We start from the raw sequence: 16,578 nt of genomic DNA on the forward strand, positions 1-16,578 counted from the left end.
CTCTCCCTCATCCCCACCAATCGTGCCCGCGAAGGAGAGCAGGGCCTCTCCAGATGATCGAAGAGATCACGTGGGTTCGTACACAGAAATGCGGTCACGCAGGTAGGCGGGTCCCAAACTGTTCTGGGCTTTGTGGGTAAGAACATGCACCTTGAATTGGGACCAGACCATGAACGGCAGCCAATGGAGCTCCTTAAACAGGGAGGGTTGACCGCTCCCTGTAACTCTACCGTATATTAAATACATAAATAGAAAGGTAGGACTGACTTGAAGGCACACAACAAGAATACAATATTCCAAATTCAAGGTGATAAATTCTCACCAATTTCAGCAGATCGTATTGATGGAGTCAGAATCATGCTGTCTTTCTTCATGTATTTCTTACACCTGATGAAGCTCGAAAAGCTATCACAGTTGGTATCCTCAAGGCAGAACAAAGAAGCAACGAGTACTGCAATAAATCCGTGAAACATCTAAAGACTTGTCATGATTTATTTCTTAAAAATAAGGGACAAGTACAGCATGTTTTAGTATATTAATGTATAATTCATCATAAAAATAAGTTGATATGAAGAAAAAAAATCTACAAACTGGACTTTAAAGCCTCCACTACAGCCGTGGCTGAATCTATGCACCCATCAAAGTTGGAATGAACAAATCCATCACCTCCACAGACCAAGAATGGTTTCGTATGAAGAGTTATTTGTCCTGGACTCCCAGGGAAAGCTGTGGTCACCTGTAATAGAGAACATGTGGGAAGAAGAATAAATAACTATGTAACTTCTCTTTAAAAGAAGGAGCAGAAAAAAGATGATCAATTGATGTTAATGATCACTGGCATCTATCACTGCAAATAGTTCACATCTAATGCTATTATCTGTTAAAATATCATAATCCAAAGGAGAAAGGAGATGTAAATCTATAACATTCACAAAAGCCATTTGCCTAAGATAAACTTGACATACTGGTGTGGAAAGTGTATTATTTCCTACTTTGGAAATATGCATAACAGGGAACCACAACATTTGCCTCTAACAAGTATGGCCAACAAGCCCTTTGTCTATGTAAATAAAAATGTAATGTTCGTTTGTGGGATTAACAGAACTCAAAAACTACTGGATGAATTGACACCAAATTTGGACACAAGACACCTAACAACTCAATGTATGTTCTTCACTCAAAAAAAAAAATGATTTTGTCATTTTGGAGTTGTAGTTGCTGGGATTAATAGTTCACCTACAATCAAAGAGCATTCTGAACCCCACCAACGATGGAATTGAACCAAACTTGGCACACAGTTCTCCCATGACCAACAGAAAATACTGGAAGGGTTTGGTGGGCAATGTCCTTTGGTTTTGAAGTTGTAGTTCACCTACATCCAGAGATCACTGTGGACTCAAACAATGATGGATCTGGACCAAACTCTACACAAATACTCAATATGCCCAAATGTGAACACTGGTGGAGGTTGGGGAAAATAGAATCTTGACCTTTGGGAGTTGTAGTTGCTGGGATTTATAGTTCACCTACATTCACAGAGCATTCTGAACTCCACCAACGATAGAATTGGGCCAAATCTCCCACACAGATCCCCCATGACCACCAGAATGGGCCACAGCAACGCGTGGCAGGGGACGGCTAGTGTTAAATAAAGCATTCTGCTTCATCAGTCTTATGGAACCATTATTCTTTTCTCTACCAAAATGGAAATATCTAAAATCTTCTTTTCCTACCTTCAGACTCCTCTTTTCTCCTTACTAAGAACCACGTATTTTCCTTGCTGCTCTAGTGTCAGATAGTGGTGGGAGGTTAAAGTATTTTCTCACTGTATCCTCTCCTATTTAGAGAATGACATGCTGGTCCAACTGTGTCTCAGAATAATGAGAAATGCATTTTCTCTGGTGTAGCCTTTGGAGCAGCAAGTCAGGTAAATGAGTAGATAAGTTGGACCAGCAGAGTATGTCCATCACTATTTCATGCCAATCCATTTTGGCATGGTCAGAGGTCCCGTCTACACTGTCCTTATATTCCGGAATCTGATACCAGGTTATCTGTTTTGAACTGGATTATATGAGTCTCCACTGCCATATAATCTGGGATAAACAGATAATCTGGGATTGGATCCTGGGATATAAGGACTGTGAAGCAGGGGCCTGAGGCTATCTTTCTGAAACTAAGCATATCTGGGTCTGATTATTACCTGAATGATAGTACCTGGGTCCCTTTGAGAAGAGAGGGTGGATTATAAATAAATGAAATTATTATTATTATTATTATTATTATTATTATTATTATTATTATTATCCATTCAGAAAACAAAAGTACAGGTCACATCTATTGTTTCTGCAAATCCAAAATACAAAAGCCTTCAAAAATGAAACTTTTTGCTGTCCCCCCAAATTTTTTTGCCAGCCTACATAGTTTTTTCCTTCCATTGGGCCAGTGGCGAAGTGGGCACCCTGGAAACAAGGCACGAGCACAGCGTGGATTGGCTGAGCAACAGGAGCTTGGCAATATTTCCTGAGTCCATGATAGCCAGATGGATTTGGACCTTTCCCTTCAGACACCAGGTTTTACAGGGGATTACTGTAAGTCTAGCAGCAAAAACAAGAGTGCCCTCCCCTTTCCTTTCCCCCATCAAATGTCTGATTGTGGTAGAGTGACAGTTCCTTGAGAAAAAAAAATCAGTGGGGGTTGGATATATAACTAGACCCCTTTCTCCTCCATTGGTAATTCACTATGTGTATGCAAATATTACTATTCCAAACACCCACACCCACACACACACCACAAATCCAAAAAAACTTTGGTTTCAAGTATTTCAGATAAGGAAAAATCAACCTGTCTCTGTCCCATTATGGGTTGGAGCAAATGTGGGATACAAATGAATCACACAGACAAGCAAACAACACAAGAAACTCCTATCGGAAAGAGGAAAAGACAGAATTATATGTACTGCATTTATTCGATATTAAGATAACATTGAAGTTAAGATGCACACTAATTTCAATGTCACCGACAGTTTAAAAAGTGTATTATCGAAGGCTTTCATGGCTGAAATCACTGGGTTGTTGGAGGTTTTTCGGGCTATATGGCCATGTTCTAGAAGCATTCTCTCCTGACGTTTCACCTGCATCTATGGCAAGCATCCTCAGAGGTTCACTTCACCTCACAACCTCTGAGGATGCTTGCCATAGATGCAGGTGAGATGTCAGGAGAGAATGCTTCCAGAACATGGCCACAAAGCCTGAATACAACCCAGGAAAAAAAGTTTTGTTTACCCCAATTTAGAGATGTTTAGATAGGGAAAAATGCATCTTAGAATTGAAGAAATACAGTGTCTATCTATCTATCTATCTATCTATCTATCATCTATCTATCTATCTATCTATCTATCTATCTATCTATCTACTGAATTATTGAGATAGTCCAAACTTATGTCTTCTACCACTTAAATCCCTTATGCAAAAGACTCCAGTTATTTTGCAGTCCAAATCCCCTTCTCATTAGCCATCCTGTGGACATGTTTGTGACAGAAACTGCAGCTCGCAACATGTGGAGAACCAAAGGTTTGCTACCTGATTTTAAAGTTTTTTTAATGAGCACTACCGCTCCGTCTCACTTATTTTGATTGAAACTAACATCTCCTTACTTCACCTACCATACTACACATCTTAGCTTCATTATCATAGCTTCACATTTTTAAAATGCTGAGCTTGCACAGATATGTCTATTCATTTCACTTCCAAGTAATTTTTACCAATGGAACACAGAAGTGGGTTTTCAATCAAGTACTATTATTGCAATTTTGCTACCCAAAGAATTGTTTTACATTTCCCCTCCCTCCCAGTCAACTTACTAGTGTGTAAGTCTGTATATTCATCATATTTCTTTAAAAAGTAGAACCGAAGGACATGAATAACCCAAGACACAAAAATGGATAAATAGAAAACAAAATCATAAAGGCTATAATCATTTTGATTGACACTTGGGTCGCACAGTGATGCCAAGAGAACACAGACAAGTGACATACTTACTTAGGCGATCCCTCGTTGTCCAAGTAAGATTGTCTTCCAAGATCGGTGTACTGGCGGTGAGTCCGTAGATGACTGTGGAGCCCTATTTGTGATCTGCATGTTCTCCCACAGTGAGGGCATTAGTTTTCAGGTGGAAGGCAGTCCCGGTCGGGGTTGGCTTGACGCGCCTTCTTCTTGGCACGTTTCTCTCTTTCGCCCTCCATTCGTGCCTCTTCAAATTCTACAGCACTGCTGGTCACAGCTGACCTCCAGCTAGAGCACTCAAGGGCCAGGGCTTCCCAGTTCTCAGTGTCTATGCCAGAGTTTTTATGGTTGGCTTTGAGTCCATCTTTAAATCTCTTTTCCTGCCCACCAACATTCCGTTTTCTGTTCTTGAGTTCGGAGTAGAGCAACTCCTTTGGGAGACAGTGGTTGGGTATCCAGGCAACGTGGCCGGTCCAGCGGAGTTGATGATGGAGGACCATCGCTTCAGTGCTGGTGGTCTTTGCTTCTTCCAGCGTGCCAACACTTGTCTGCATGTCTTCCCAAGAGATTTGCAGGATTTTTCAGAGGCAACGCTGATGGAATCGTTCTAGGAGTTGCATGTGACGTCTGTAGATAGTCCACGTCTTGCAGGCATATAGCAGGGTTGGAAGGACAATAGCTTTATAAACAAGCACCTTGGGCTCCTTATGGATGTCCTGGTTCTCAAACCCTCTGTGCTTCATTTGGAAATATGTTGCACTCGCAGAGCTCAGGCAGTGATGTATTTCAGTGTCAATGTTGACTTTTGTGGAGAGGTGGCTGCCAAGGTAGCGGAAATGGCCAACATAGAAAATGTTACACCATTAAGCTGTGTTTTTGGCATTGGAGAGGGATTGGCTGGTGACTGCTGGAAGAGCACTTTTGTTTTCTCAATATTCAGTGACAGGTTGAGCTTCTCATATGCTTCATATGCAACATTTCTAGTGGTGACATATGTAGGCATAATATGCTTGTAGGTCTTGTAGATAGATTTTGTGGAAAGAGGTATTCTGTACCCCTTTTCCAAAAAGGAGCCAAATGACTGTTGGGTGCAGCTCTGTTTTGTGGGTCACTAATGAATTGCCAGGGTATACTCTGCCTCATAATAGTTGTACTTGAGGACTGAAGAAGGGAGGAACAGCTTTAGTCTGGGAATGGAAATAACTTCTTTCCCCGGCTCTAAGCTAAAGAGCAGCTGGAGTGACCCTATTTGTAGCTCTACAACCAATCAGTGGCTAGGAAATGTCTGTGCTTGACAATGTCTCCCCAGTTGTTGCTGTGCAAATGCAGAAGCAACTAGACTGGGGGATCACCGGTTACCTGTAAATATAAGGATTTTGGTCTGGGTGGAATTTTTCTACTGGTTCTGAGCAGCCCATTTCCTCAATGTCTTATTAACCTACGTAGCCTTTGAGAATGGGCTTTCTTCCCCTCCTCCTACTGCCTACAATCGGCTCACATACACCAAGCACATCTAGGGAGTAAAGAAATGTCTGACCAATGGCAGTATGCACAGTAAAATAATATTCTATTATTATTATTTGAAATACAACAAGATGATTCCACAGCAGTCAAGATCACTCTGCTGGCTGTTGTATTGGATCACATGTCGGACACTTCCCAAGTGTCTAGGACTGTGTGATGTATCAGCGATCAATGCATGCAGAACCCAGTAAGTTGGCCTTCTGCAGTTGGCAGATGGTAATTTTGTCAGCGCCGATAGTGTTTAAGTGCAGGCCAAGGTCTTTAGGCAGTGCACCCAGTGTGCAAAATCACTACTGGGACCATCTTAACTGGTTTGTGCCAGAGTCTTTGCAGTTTGATTTTTAAATCCTCGTATCTTGTCAGCTTTTCCAGTTATTTGTCTTTAATCCTGCTGTCACCTGGAATTGCAATATCGACGATCCAAACTTTGTTTTTTAACACGACCGTGAGGTCTGGAGTATTGTGCTCCAAAACTCTGTCAGTCTGAATTCAGAAGTCCCAGAGTAGTTTGACGTGTTCATTTTCTGTAACTTTTTCCGGCTTGTGATCCCACCAGTTCTTTGTCGCAGGCAGATGGTATTTGTGGCACAAGTTCCAATGAATCATCTGAGCAACTGTGTTATGCCTCTGCTTGTAGTCTGTCTGCGCCATCTTCTTGCAGCAGCTGAGGATGTGATCTATTGTTTCATCTGCTTCCTTGCAGAGTCTACACTTGGGATCTGTTGCCGACTTTTCAATTCTGGCTTTGATGGCATTAGAATAATAATTAGACAAATAATTATTCTATTATTATTACTGTTATTAATTATTAGTATTAATTAGAATAATAATTATTCTATTATTACTGCTATTATTATTACATCTATATCTTGCCTTTTCATTGAAAATGGGACTCATTTAAGTAATAACAATTGAAAAAAATACAAAAGTCAAAATAAAACTATAAATACAAAAATGTATATACAATTTATTAAAAGACAATTTTAAAAAACTTAGTACAACCCAGTAAAAAAACTTATAAATAGCACTAAAGTGCATGAAAATCCCAATCCTCATTATTTTGTAAAAGACTGGCAGCAGACATGTTTTGACTAGTTGATGGAAGGAAAGCAAGGATGGGCGCTTCTTTTCTTTCTAGGGTGTTTTCCAATGTTTGGGAATAGCCACTGGGAAAGACCTGTCCATACACTGTTAAGAGCTTTAATAGGTTCATAAAGAGAAACATGGTTCTTTAAACAGCCTGGATCCAAGTTGTATAGGCAGACCAGGACTTTGAATGGTGCCTGGAATATATTTGCAACCTATGGAGGTTTTGCAACAAGGGGATCTTATCAGAATACTGGAGACATCTGACACCAAAACCCCTCTAAATTGTGAAAAATTGCACTGCACCCCCTCCCCCCGCCCCGAAAAAACAGGCTCTTCGTCTTTTTCCTTTAAGTTGACTTTGTTGGAAGAAGAGAGGGATAGATTCGTTTTTGCATCAATAGATCTGTTTATAGAACAAGAGCACAGTATAAATAAAAAGGATCATAGGCTGCGGTTACTGCTGATGCAAATGGAAATAGCTGTTTATATGTTTACAGATATGGAATTTGCTTAAGCCTTTTAAAAGGACAGGTCGACAGATTAATGTCAACAGGGCAAAACGACCACTGTTATTTGTCAAAGGCACTGCCTTGAGATGAAAGAAAGGAAACAGAAATACTTAAATCTGTCCTATGGAGAGGGCCATAAAATATCAGAAATGTTGCATGGGAATGTAGTAATAAAGGTTATACTGTAATTAACATGTGTGGTGAAATGCCTGCTTCTTTTTCTTTCCCCTTAGCCTCAGATTCCTTTATCTGATACTAGCTGTCCCTTGCCATGCGTTGCTGTGGCCCAGTCTGTGTAAATGTGTTCTCTGTGTGTTTATGTTTATGTATTTGTGTTTATGTCTATATATGTGTTTTTGCGAAAGCATTGTAATGTAATTTTTTTTTGCTTTTTAAGTCTCTTCCACTATGTTTTCAGTGTTTTTATGAGTGATGGTCACTCATTGGCCTGAAAGGTGTATTGTGTCCAAATTTGGTGTAAATTCACACAGTGGTTTTTGAGTTATGTTAATCCCACAAACGAAGATTACATTTTTATTTATATAGATGTATGAGTTAAGTATGTATTCACTTCACTTAGTCACTTAGATGATCCGTTCCTCAGCTTTCACGCGGATCACAACATCTTTTCAAATCGCCTCCATTTGTATCTATTTTGAGCAGTTGACCAGTGTACTGTTGTACGACCATGTTCGTCTCTCACATTATATGCCATACGGAATGAATCAGACCATTGGGTGGGAGGACGACCAAGAGGTATCGTCCATTCCCACGGGCACCATGTTGCCGTGGCATTGTTCCAGTGCCCATCTGTTCACATGCATCATGTAGCCTGCAAAGCAATGTTTGAGTTGGGCAATCTCTCACTTTTGGTATTTTTTTTAACATCTTTGTTGTGTAGTCCGCATTCTCTCTGTATTTGGTGAGACAGCCCAAGGAGCCATCTTTCAAGGGAGGCATGCATGACCCATAATTGTTCCGAGAGAGCCTTCATCATTGTCCATGTCTGTGCACCATAGAATAGAACAGGACCATGGTCATGTCGAACAATTGGGCTCGTAGAGATGTACTGGTTGAGTCCACAGAGGCTTTAAAGGAATTGTAAGCAGCCCATCCTGCTTTCCTGCGGCTGTTCAGCTCTTGTTACATCCTGTATAGACTACTGCAACGCTCTCTACGTGGGGTTGCCTTTGAAGACTGTCTGGAAGCTTCAACTGGTCCAATGGACAGCAGCCAGATTGCTAACTGGAGCACCTCTCAGGGAACATACAACTCCCTTGTTGCGCCAACTCCACCAGCTGCCAGTTCGCTACCGGGCACAATCTATGGCAGGCATCTGAGGATGCCTGCCATAGATGCAGGTGAAATGTCAGGAGAGAATGCTTCTAGAACATGGCCATATAGCCCAAAAAACCTATAACAACCCATTTGTGGATTTGATTAGTATGTTCTCCCTAGGAATCTCTAGTTCCTCCAGCATGACTTCTGGCAGAAGTGGATCATAGAGCTATACTGGAGGACCTAGACATTCCTATAGAGAACACCTCTCTAGATATTTGTAGATCCTCCAATGTGATCCATCCAATGGAAGCTGACCATGTAGCTACACTGGAGGACCTAGAAATTCACAGAGAGGAATTCTCTCAGCTGAAAATATAGTATTTTTAAATTTTTACTTTTTTCCACTTTTACAGGGGTTCTAACTCTAGTGAACATGGAGAGCTGACTGTATTAAGTATAAAATACAAGATTATGCAAAGATGTCAGTTAAATGCATTTTCATGCAGAAAGAAAAGGAGGCCCATTGAAAATCCACAATTGAGCTGAGCCACGGCAGAAACTGAACAGCTGAGCCAACAGAGTGGGTGGACGGAAAGGACAGATATATAGCATAAGAAGGGAAAAGGGAAGACAGGGCACAAAAACAAAGCATGAGAGCAAGAGGAACAAGTAAAGCTTTGACAATAAGCATTTTGATCTTTTTGCCCTTTGTACTTAAAATAAAAACTCACACAGTCGGTGTGTCGAGTCCTAAGCATTCTACCTTCATGGTTAAAGATCCAAAGCCAGGAACCAATTGTGTGGCAAGTTCACAAAAGTTTCTCTTTTCCCTCTGCAGCAACATCCTTTAACCTTTTTAGAAGGCATGGCTGTGCGGCTTTAAAAGCAAAAGAAACGACTGTCTCCACTCACTGCAAGCCAGCTGTCCTATATGTGGGCCACTGAGCTTTCTTTAATAATGGAAAGGGATATATGCTTTTAGGAAACAGTCTGAGACTTGACAGCCTGCAGTAGCTTGCTTGATTCCATCTTTAGCAAATGCGCCCATATAAAAAAGCAGCTTCTCTAGAGGGCAGAGAGTACAGTAGATGAGTCATGCAGAATATTACAGCGACATCTGCTACCACGGCTATCGTTATGGATCCATAAGCTTGCCTGTTTAAAGCCCCAATTTTGAAGTGGACGAGGGTGGGGGTGCTAATGGTTGGAGCAGAGGGGTACTCATCATTCTTCCCTGAACTGTAATGCAATGCCAGACTGCAATTTTGGAAGCTGCAGCTGCTCAGAGGACATGCAGTGGGGCATGGGATCTCAGGACCTTCTCTACTGTAGAATTAATGAAGTTTGACACCATTTTTAAACCTTTCAATGCTATGGAATCACAGGAGTTGTCTTTAGCCTTCTCTACTAAAGAGTACCGGTGCCTCACAAAACAACAAATCCCACAATTCCATAGCATGAAGCCGCAGCGGTTAGTGGTGTCAAACTGCATTACATCTACGTTGTAGATGGGTCCCGGGAGTCTCATTTGGTGGAAATCAGACATGCAGAGGATATAATGAGTCTACACATCTGGGACCAGCCACATGATCAATGGTTTGGGCCCCACCTATCTCTGCCATCGCATCTCCCTCTATGAACAGGCGCGGACACTATGATCCACCGGGGTGGCCCTGTTCTCGCTCCCACCACCATCTCAAGCCCGGTTGGTGGGGATGAGGGAGAGGGCCTTCTCAGTGGTGGCCTCCTGCCCCTTGGAATGCCCTCCCCAAGGAGATAAAGCTGGCCCCATCCCTCACCTCTTTCCATAAGAACTTGAAGACTTGGTGGTTTCATCAGGCTTTCGATAATGACTAGTCTCAAGTATCAACCCCTTGGTCCAAAAGGACATTTGTAGACTAGAAAATGTAAAGAAAACCAAAACAGTATTTCATAAATGCATAATAGATACATACTATACTTTTAATGTGTTAATTGTGTTTAGCAGTATTAAGAGTTAAGATTGGGGGGTGACTAGAGATATTTACAGTTTTTTCATTTTCAAAAGGGTCCCGCCCTTAACCAAATGTGGAGAGTCAACTAAATCCAGAACCACTATTTTGCACAATTGTCTAATATTTTCCCAGACCAAAGTTATAATAATAATAACTTTATTTTTGTACCCCACTTCCATCTCCCCGATGGAACATATGGCACAATTTGCCTGGAACAACGCAAAAATAAACATACAATACAATAAAAGATAAAACCACAAGCATATAACACAATTATTTAAAAGAAAACTGGATAAAGATGACCCACAAATGGTATATGACACCACAAAAACTAGGGAAATATTATAAAAATACAAACACAAAATGCTGGAAGTGTGGCCAAAATAAAGGGACACGTTACCACATGTGGTGGTCATGTAGCAAAGTGAAAAACTATTGGAAAAAGATACAGAAAAGCATACAAGAAATATTAGAAATACAAATACCTACAAAACCAGAAATCTTCCTACTCAGAATGCATGAGTTAAAAATAGAAAGAAATAAGGGCAAGTTGTTATTCCTATTAACTACAGCAACAAGAATCCGCTATGCAAGACTTTGGAAAAAAGAAGAAATCCCAGAAGAAGACTGGATGATAAAAATACAAGAACTAAGAAGCATGGACAAACTCACATACCTTATCTCCAAAAATATGGGCAACCCCAGGAAAGAAACTGATTGGAATCAAGTTACAGAATATTTAAAACAAAAGAAAAAGAGAATACTTATATAAGGAAGAAAAGACTAAATACAAAAATAGAAAAAGGAAAAGGAGAGAGGGAGGAAGAGCAGAGAATAAGAAGGAAAGAAGGAAAAGGAGGAAACCTCAAAGAAGATACCCGGAAGCCAAGAAAGACAATTTTAATTTTTTTTGTTTTATTTTTGTTTCACCCCTCCTTCTTTTTCCTCTCTTTTCTTTCTTCTCTGTCTCTTCTATTCCTCTATCATATATCATAACCCTAACCCTAACCCAAACCTACCTATATATATGGTCATGTATATCGCCTTTTCTTTTGTTTTTTTTTGTGATATCTTTTCTATATATTAATTTTATCATATTTTATTTATCTTTAGATACACACATACATATATATTTCTCCTTTTTTTCTTCTCTACTGCTTTACTGTACTTTTAAATATTTTTTCAATAAAGATTATATATATAAATCAATTATTTAAACTTAAAACAGCACCCAATAACCTATGATGAGAACTGTCGTAAAACATGGACAACCATAACCAGGAGCAGGGGAATGGGATAGTGCAAGTCGTAGCTCATGAACTGGGGAATTGGATGAAAGTGTAGTGTTTAATGTCTAACCTCAGTGTGGACCATTGGATTTAGACATTCTCGAAGGCTTGTCCAAACATCCAAGTCTTCAAGTTAGTACCTCCTCTTCGTGGATATCAAAATATCTATATGTGTGTATATGTGTCATTAAGACTAAAGGATAAAATCGTAGAAGTCTGCAAAGCATTTTTTTAAATGGAACTAGTAACATCTGAAAGATTTAGTAAAGATATCCAAAAACATTTTTCCACTTTAATCTTTCCTGGAAATTCTTGCTGTTGTTATTGAATTCAGTTTTACTTCTTCTGCATCAAAGATTTATTTAGTAGCATAACCAAATGACAAATGTCAGGTTTACTGCTCTAGTTCCCTTGCTTCATGTTTGCTACTGGGAACAGAAAAGCAAAAAGTCTCATCCTTGGTAAGGGACTGATGAATTGGAGTAATATACTTCTGGTAAGACTTCAGTGTTTGGAGCAACAGCAAAAGCAAAATAGTCCATCGGCAAACAAACCACTTCCCTCTCATGCTGAACTTGGATCCAGAATTTATAAGTTAGATAAGTTCATTTCAGCTTTTGCAATGATGAGGATGAAAATGAACCAAGCAAGAATAAGGTGAGTTAACAGGGGAGGCATAAGGAAACTGTGGGCTAACCAGAGGTTTCCAAACAATACTTCCTACCATTATCCACAGCTGTCAGCAGGGACTATGGTATTTGGAGTCCAATGACCTCTAGAAGAATGAAGGTTGCATGACTTTGAGGAAACTGGAGATTTACGACCTCATCACATGAAAAAAAAAGTTCAGCACTTTCAGTTTCTTGTTGGTAATCCATATATATGCATTTTGGATAGCAGAGGGGAGGGTTAACACCCCTGTGGTGTTTATTTTGCTGTCTTTGCCCCTGTTCAGAATATTTCACCTCACTTTCTGTCCCTGTAATAATTGGATTTTGAAAAAAAAAATAGCTTGTTGTGGAAACAAGGACTGGTGATAAAGCTTCATTTGTGACAGCTTTTTCCTATGATAAGTCTTCTAGGAGTGAATTTCCCTTCCTGTGGTATATTTCTCTCACTTCCTGTTGTCTCTCTCTCCCCACCCCACCCCCCATTCTTAACAATGAGTCAGGTGTTTAGAACTTGCTAAACTTATAAATTATACAAGTACACCAAAAATGAACAGTGTTCTGTCATAAGGTTGTAGTCAAAAGGTGTGCCAGGAAGGGAAATTCATCTCTGCATGTGTGCTCAGTATGGGGATAAAATTCTCTCTTACAGAGTCATCTATGAGTAGACTGAAATGTTAGAAAATGGCCATACTAGAGTGACAGATGCAGACCTCTCAGGACATCCAGATACAGCCACACCATATTTTCATGTCACGATGATGTGAAAGCAGTGGCACATCGGTGGCTATGCTCTCAACCAAAAACATTTTGCTAATGTAATTAAAAAGTTGGTATGATGTTGGGAAAATGTATTACAGAGGAAAGTGCCTATGTAGAAAAGCGATGCCATTTGTTTTTGATTTTTTTAATACACAAAGTTAAAAAACGTGGAAATTAAATTTGATAAGAAACAATGCTTCCCACTCTCCCTTGGATCTTTCTCTTTGCTTGCCGTGATGCTTTGTCCTCCCCTCTCAACACACATTGTTGACGGCCCAGAAACTACAACTTGTCCAACGCTCGGCAGCCAGATTAATAACGGGGGCGAATTACAGGGAGCTGACAATCCCTCTGTTTAAGGAGCTCCATTGGCTGCCATTCATTTTCCGGTCTCATTTCAAGGTACAGGTTATCACCGACAAAGCCCTAAACGGTTTTGGATCCGCCTATTTTTGTGACCATATCTATCTTCATGAACCTGCCCGATCCCTCCAATCTTTGGAAGAGGTTCTCCTTTCGCCCCTGCCGTTATCCCAGGCCCGCCTTGTGGGAACAAGGGAGTGAGCTTTCTCCTCAGTGGCTCCCCGACTTTGGAATACATTGCCCGGTGAGATTAGGTGAGCCTCCACTTTAGAAAGTTTTAAGAAGAATCTCCAAACCTGGATCTTCCATTGCGCTTTTGGTGATTAACCATATAATCTTATATTGCTGCAACCCCTCAACGTTTGACTTTAGAGTACACCTCCTCCTCTCCTGTACGAAGGTCCTCTTCGACCCAATTTCTGAAGAGTTTCTATCTCACAAATAATTTGCTCCATATCTCTATCTCACCCCACGTTTTTAGCTTTAGTATTTCATTTTGTACATGTGGTCCGCTCACTGTTATTGTGTTATGAATGATTTTATTGTAATTTTATATTGTTTGCTGTACTCTTGTATTTTATGTAATTTATTATGTTGTTGTTGTGTTTTGATTTCATTTACTGTATTGCGTTGTTGGGCTTGGCCTCATGTAAGTCACCCTGAGTCCCCATCGGGGAGATGGTGGCGCGGTATAAATAAAATATAATAATAATAATAATAATAATTATTATTATTATTATTATTATTATTGTCCCGTCTTCTTTTTATGAACAAGGAGTTATGGAACTGACTGTTCTTGAGAAAGCACACCACACAGGAATGCACAAAATTCTCCTTTTTTCCAAACTACCAGTCCTAATTTAACATGACAAGCACACTAACTCTGTTCCCTGGAGAATGGTCTGTCCAGCCCTTCACAGATCAGGATGCTGCTTGTACTACTCTCACACTGCTCCTGATTGCCTCCAGCAAATCTCTCAAGATTGGGACTGTAGATATACAGATACAGAGAAACAAGTTTCCATACACCCTATCAAGCACCATATAAACTAAGGAGGCTGCACCTAGGATGATGAGATGTAAACTGGACAGGACTAGTGTGCAGAAGGGAAAATTCTGGAAGTGTCAAGCAGCATTTGTTGAAATTCCTTTCCCAACCTAATAATTAAAGATTTAGCTACCCTTGTTACAGTTTTCATTAGCTTCCATAGATGTCCAGAATCTATTAAAGTGAATTTCCCTACAAAACTTGGGTCCTGCATGTTATGGCAACATATACACATTAAAATTTCAATGTGACTTTATATGATTATTATAAATGGACACTGATGTATTGTCCAACTAATATTTGGTTATACACCGTAAGGAAACAAAGAAAGGGACAGCATGTAACCACAGTGAAAGAATAAAAGACTCCATGAGGGTCAAAACCTTTTATTGTTTAAAAGGCCCAATTGGTTGCGGCCTTATCACAAATTGGACTTTTTTCAGGAGCTATTCTGAAATAAACAGAAACACATTTACAGTTTATACGATATGTAAGACATAACTCTTAATGAAGTGAAAAGACACAAGATATTGATGGGAGTAATTTTTAAAAAATCAATAAATAAGAACTCATTGAAAAGACATAATTTAATATATATACTGTATATACTTGAGTATAAGCCTAGTTTTTCAGCCCCTTTTATAGGCTGAAAAAGTTCCCCTCAGCTTAAACTTGAATCAAGGTTTTTATTAATTTATTTGTTGTTGTTGTTATTATTATTACATTTATTATTTTACACTATTATTATTATTTTATTATTATTATTATTACAAGAATTATTTTACTCTATTTTTATTATTACATGCATTATTTTACTCTATTTATTATTATTATTACATTTATTATTTTATTCTATTTTAGTACATGCATTATTTTATTCTATTATTATTTTATGACATATATTATGAGAGAAGCCTCCCACAAGGATGATAAAACAACAACAACAACAACAACAAATCATCCAGGCGTCCCCTGGGCAGCGTCCTTGCAGACGGCCAATTCTCTCACACCAGAAGCGACTTGCAGTTTCTCAAGTCAATCCTAACAAGAGAAAAAAAATATTATACTCTATTTATTATTGTTATTATTACATGTATTACTTTACTTTATTATTATTACATTTATTATTTTATCCTATTATTATTGGAAGGATACATAAGCACATTTACATTGAAGAAGGTTAGAAAAATGGTTTAATCAGAGTTGGACAGTCTTATCTTAAATTACAGTTCTATGTAAACATTCAAAAGCATTTATCCTACTAATGCTTCAATTAATGTAATTGTATTGGTATCCATTTTTATTTTAAAATTTACCAGTAGCTGCTGCTTTTTCTACCCCCGGCTTATACTCGAGTCAATATGTTTCCCCAGTTTTTTTAATAAAATTAGGTGCCTCGACTTAGATTCAGGTCAGCTTACAGTATACTCAAGTATATACGAAGATTATTTTTTAAGTAAGGTCCGTTTTGTTGTAGACACTAGTAGTTCATGCGCATACCACAACGAGCGCGTGCGTCGTGTACCGGCATGCCTCGGGAACAACTGTGCTCAGTTTCAACTCACTCACTGCATGTGAGATTCGCTCAGTGATACGGTTTTTGTCAGCAAGGAACCTGCCTGCTGCAGAAATTCATCGACAGATTTGTGTACGGTGATACTGTTATGAGTGAAAGCAAAGTGCGTAAGTGGGTACGACAATTCAAAGATGGCCGTGACAACGTCCATGAAGAGGACCGCTCCGGTCGCCCTTCTTTGATTACAGACGATTTGGTTATCAGAGCAGGCGGCAAGTTTTTATGAAGAGGGTATTTTAAAATTGGTTCAGAGGTATGATAAGTGTTTGAACAAACTAGGTAACTATGTCGAAAAATAGAGTAAAGTATGTACTTTCTGAAAATAAATTTACTTTTTTGAAATAAACTTTCGTTGTGTACTTATGTTCCAACGGACCTTACTTAAAAAATACCCCTCATATGTTATATATTTAATGATCCATTTGTATAGAAAATACATATTGCAACTTTAGAAGATTGATATGTATTTATAGC

General features: G+C 39.3%; 1 protein-coding gene across 2 annotated transcripts in view; it reads right to left on the reverse strand.

Moving 5' to 3' along the window:
* Positions 1-474: 474 nt before the first annotated feature.
* The window catches only part of RNLS (renalase, FAD dependent amine oxidase), a 202,838-nt gene continuing 186,734 nt past the window's right edge, over positions 475-16,578 (reverse strand). For both annotated transcript variants that reach the window (XM_060768773.2, XM_060768774.2), the window contains exon 7: positions 475-736. In XM_060768773.2, coding sequence (XP_060624756.2) covers positions 584-736 — 153 coding nt within the window. In that variant the 3' untranslated portion in view covers positions 475-583. The remainder of the gene's footprint in view (positions 737-16,578) is intronic.

The sequence above is a fragment of the Anolis sagrei genome, chromosome 3, assembly GCF_037176765.1.
Source record: "Anolis sagrei isolate rAnoSag1 chromosome 3, rAnoSag1.mat, whole genome shotgun sequence".
NCBI classification, from domain to species: domain Eukaryota; kingdom Metazoa; phylum Chordata; class Lepidosauria; order Squamata; family Dactyloidae; genus Anolis; species Anolis sagrei.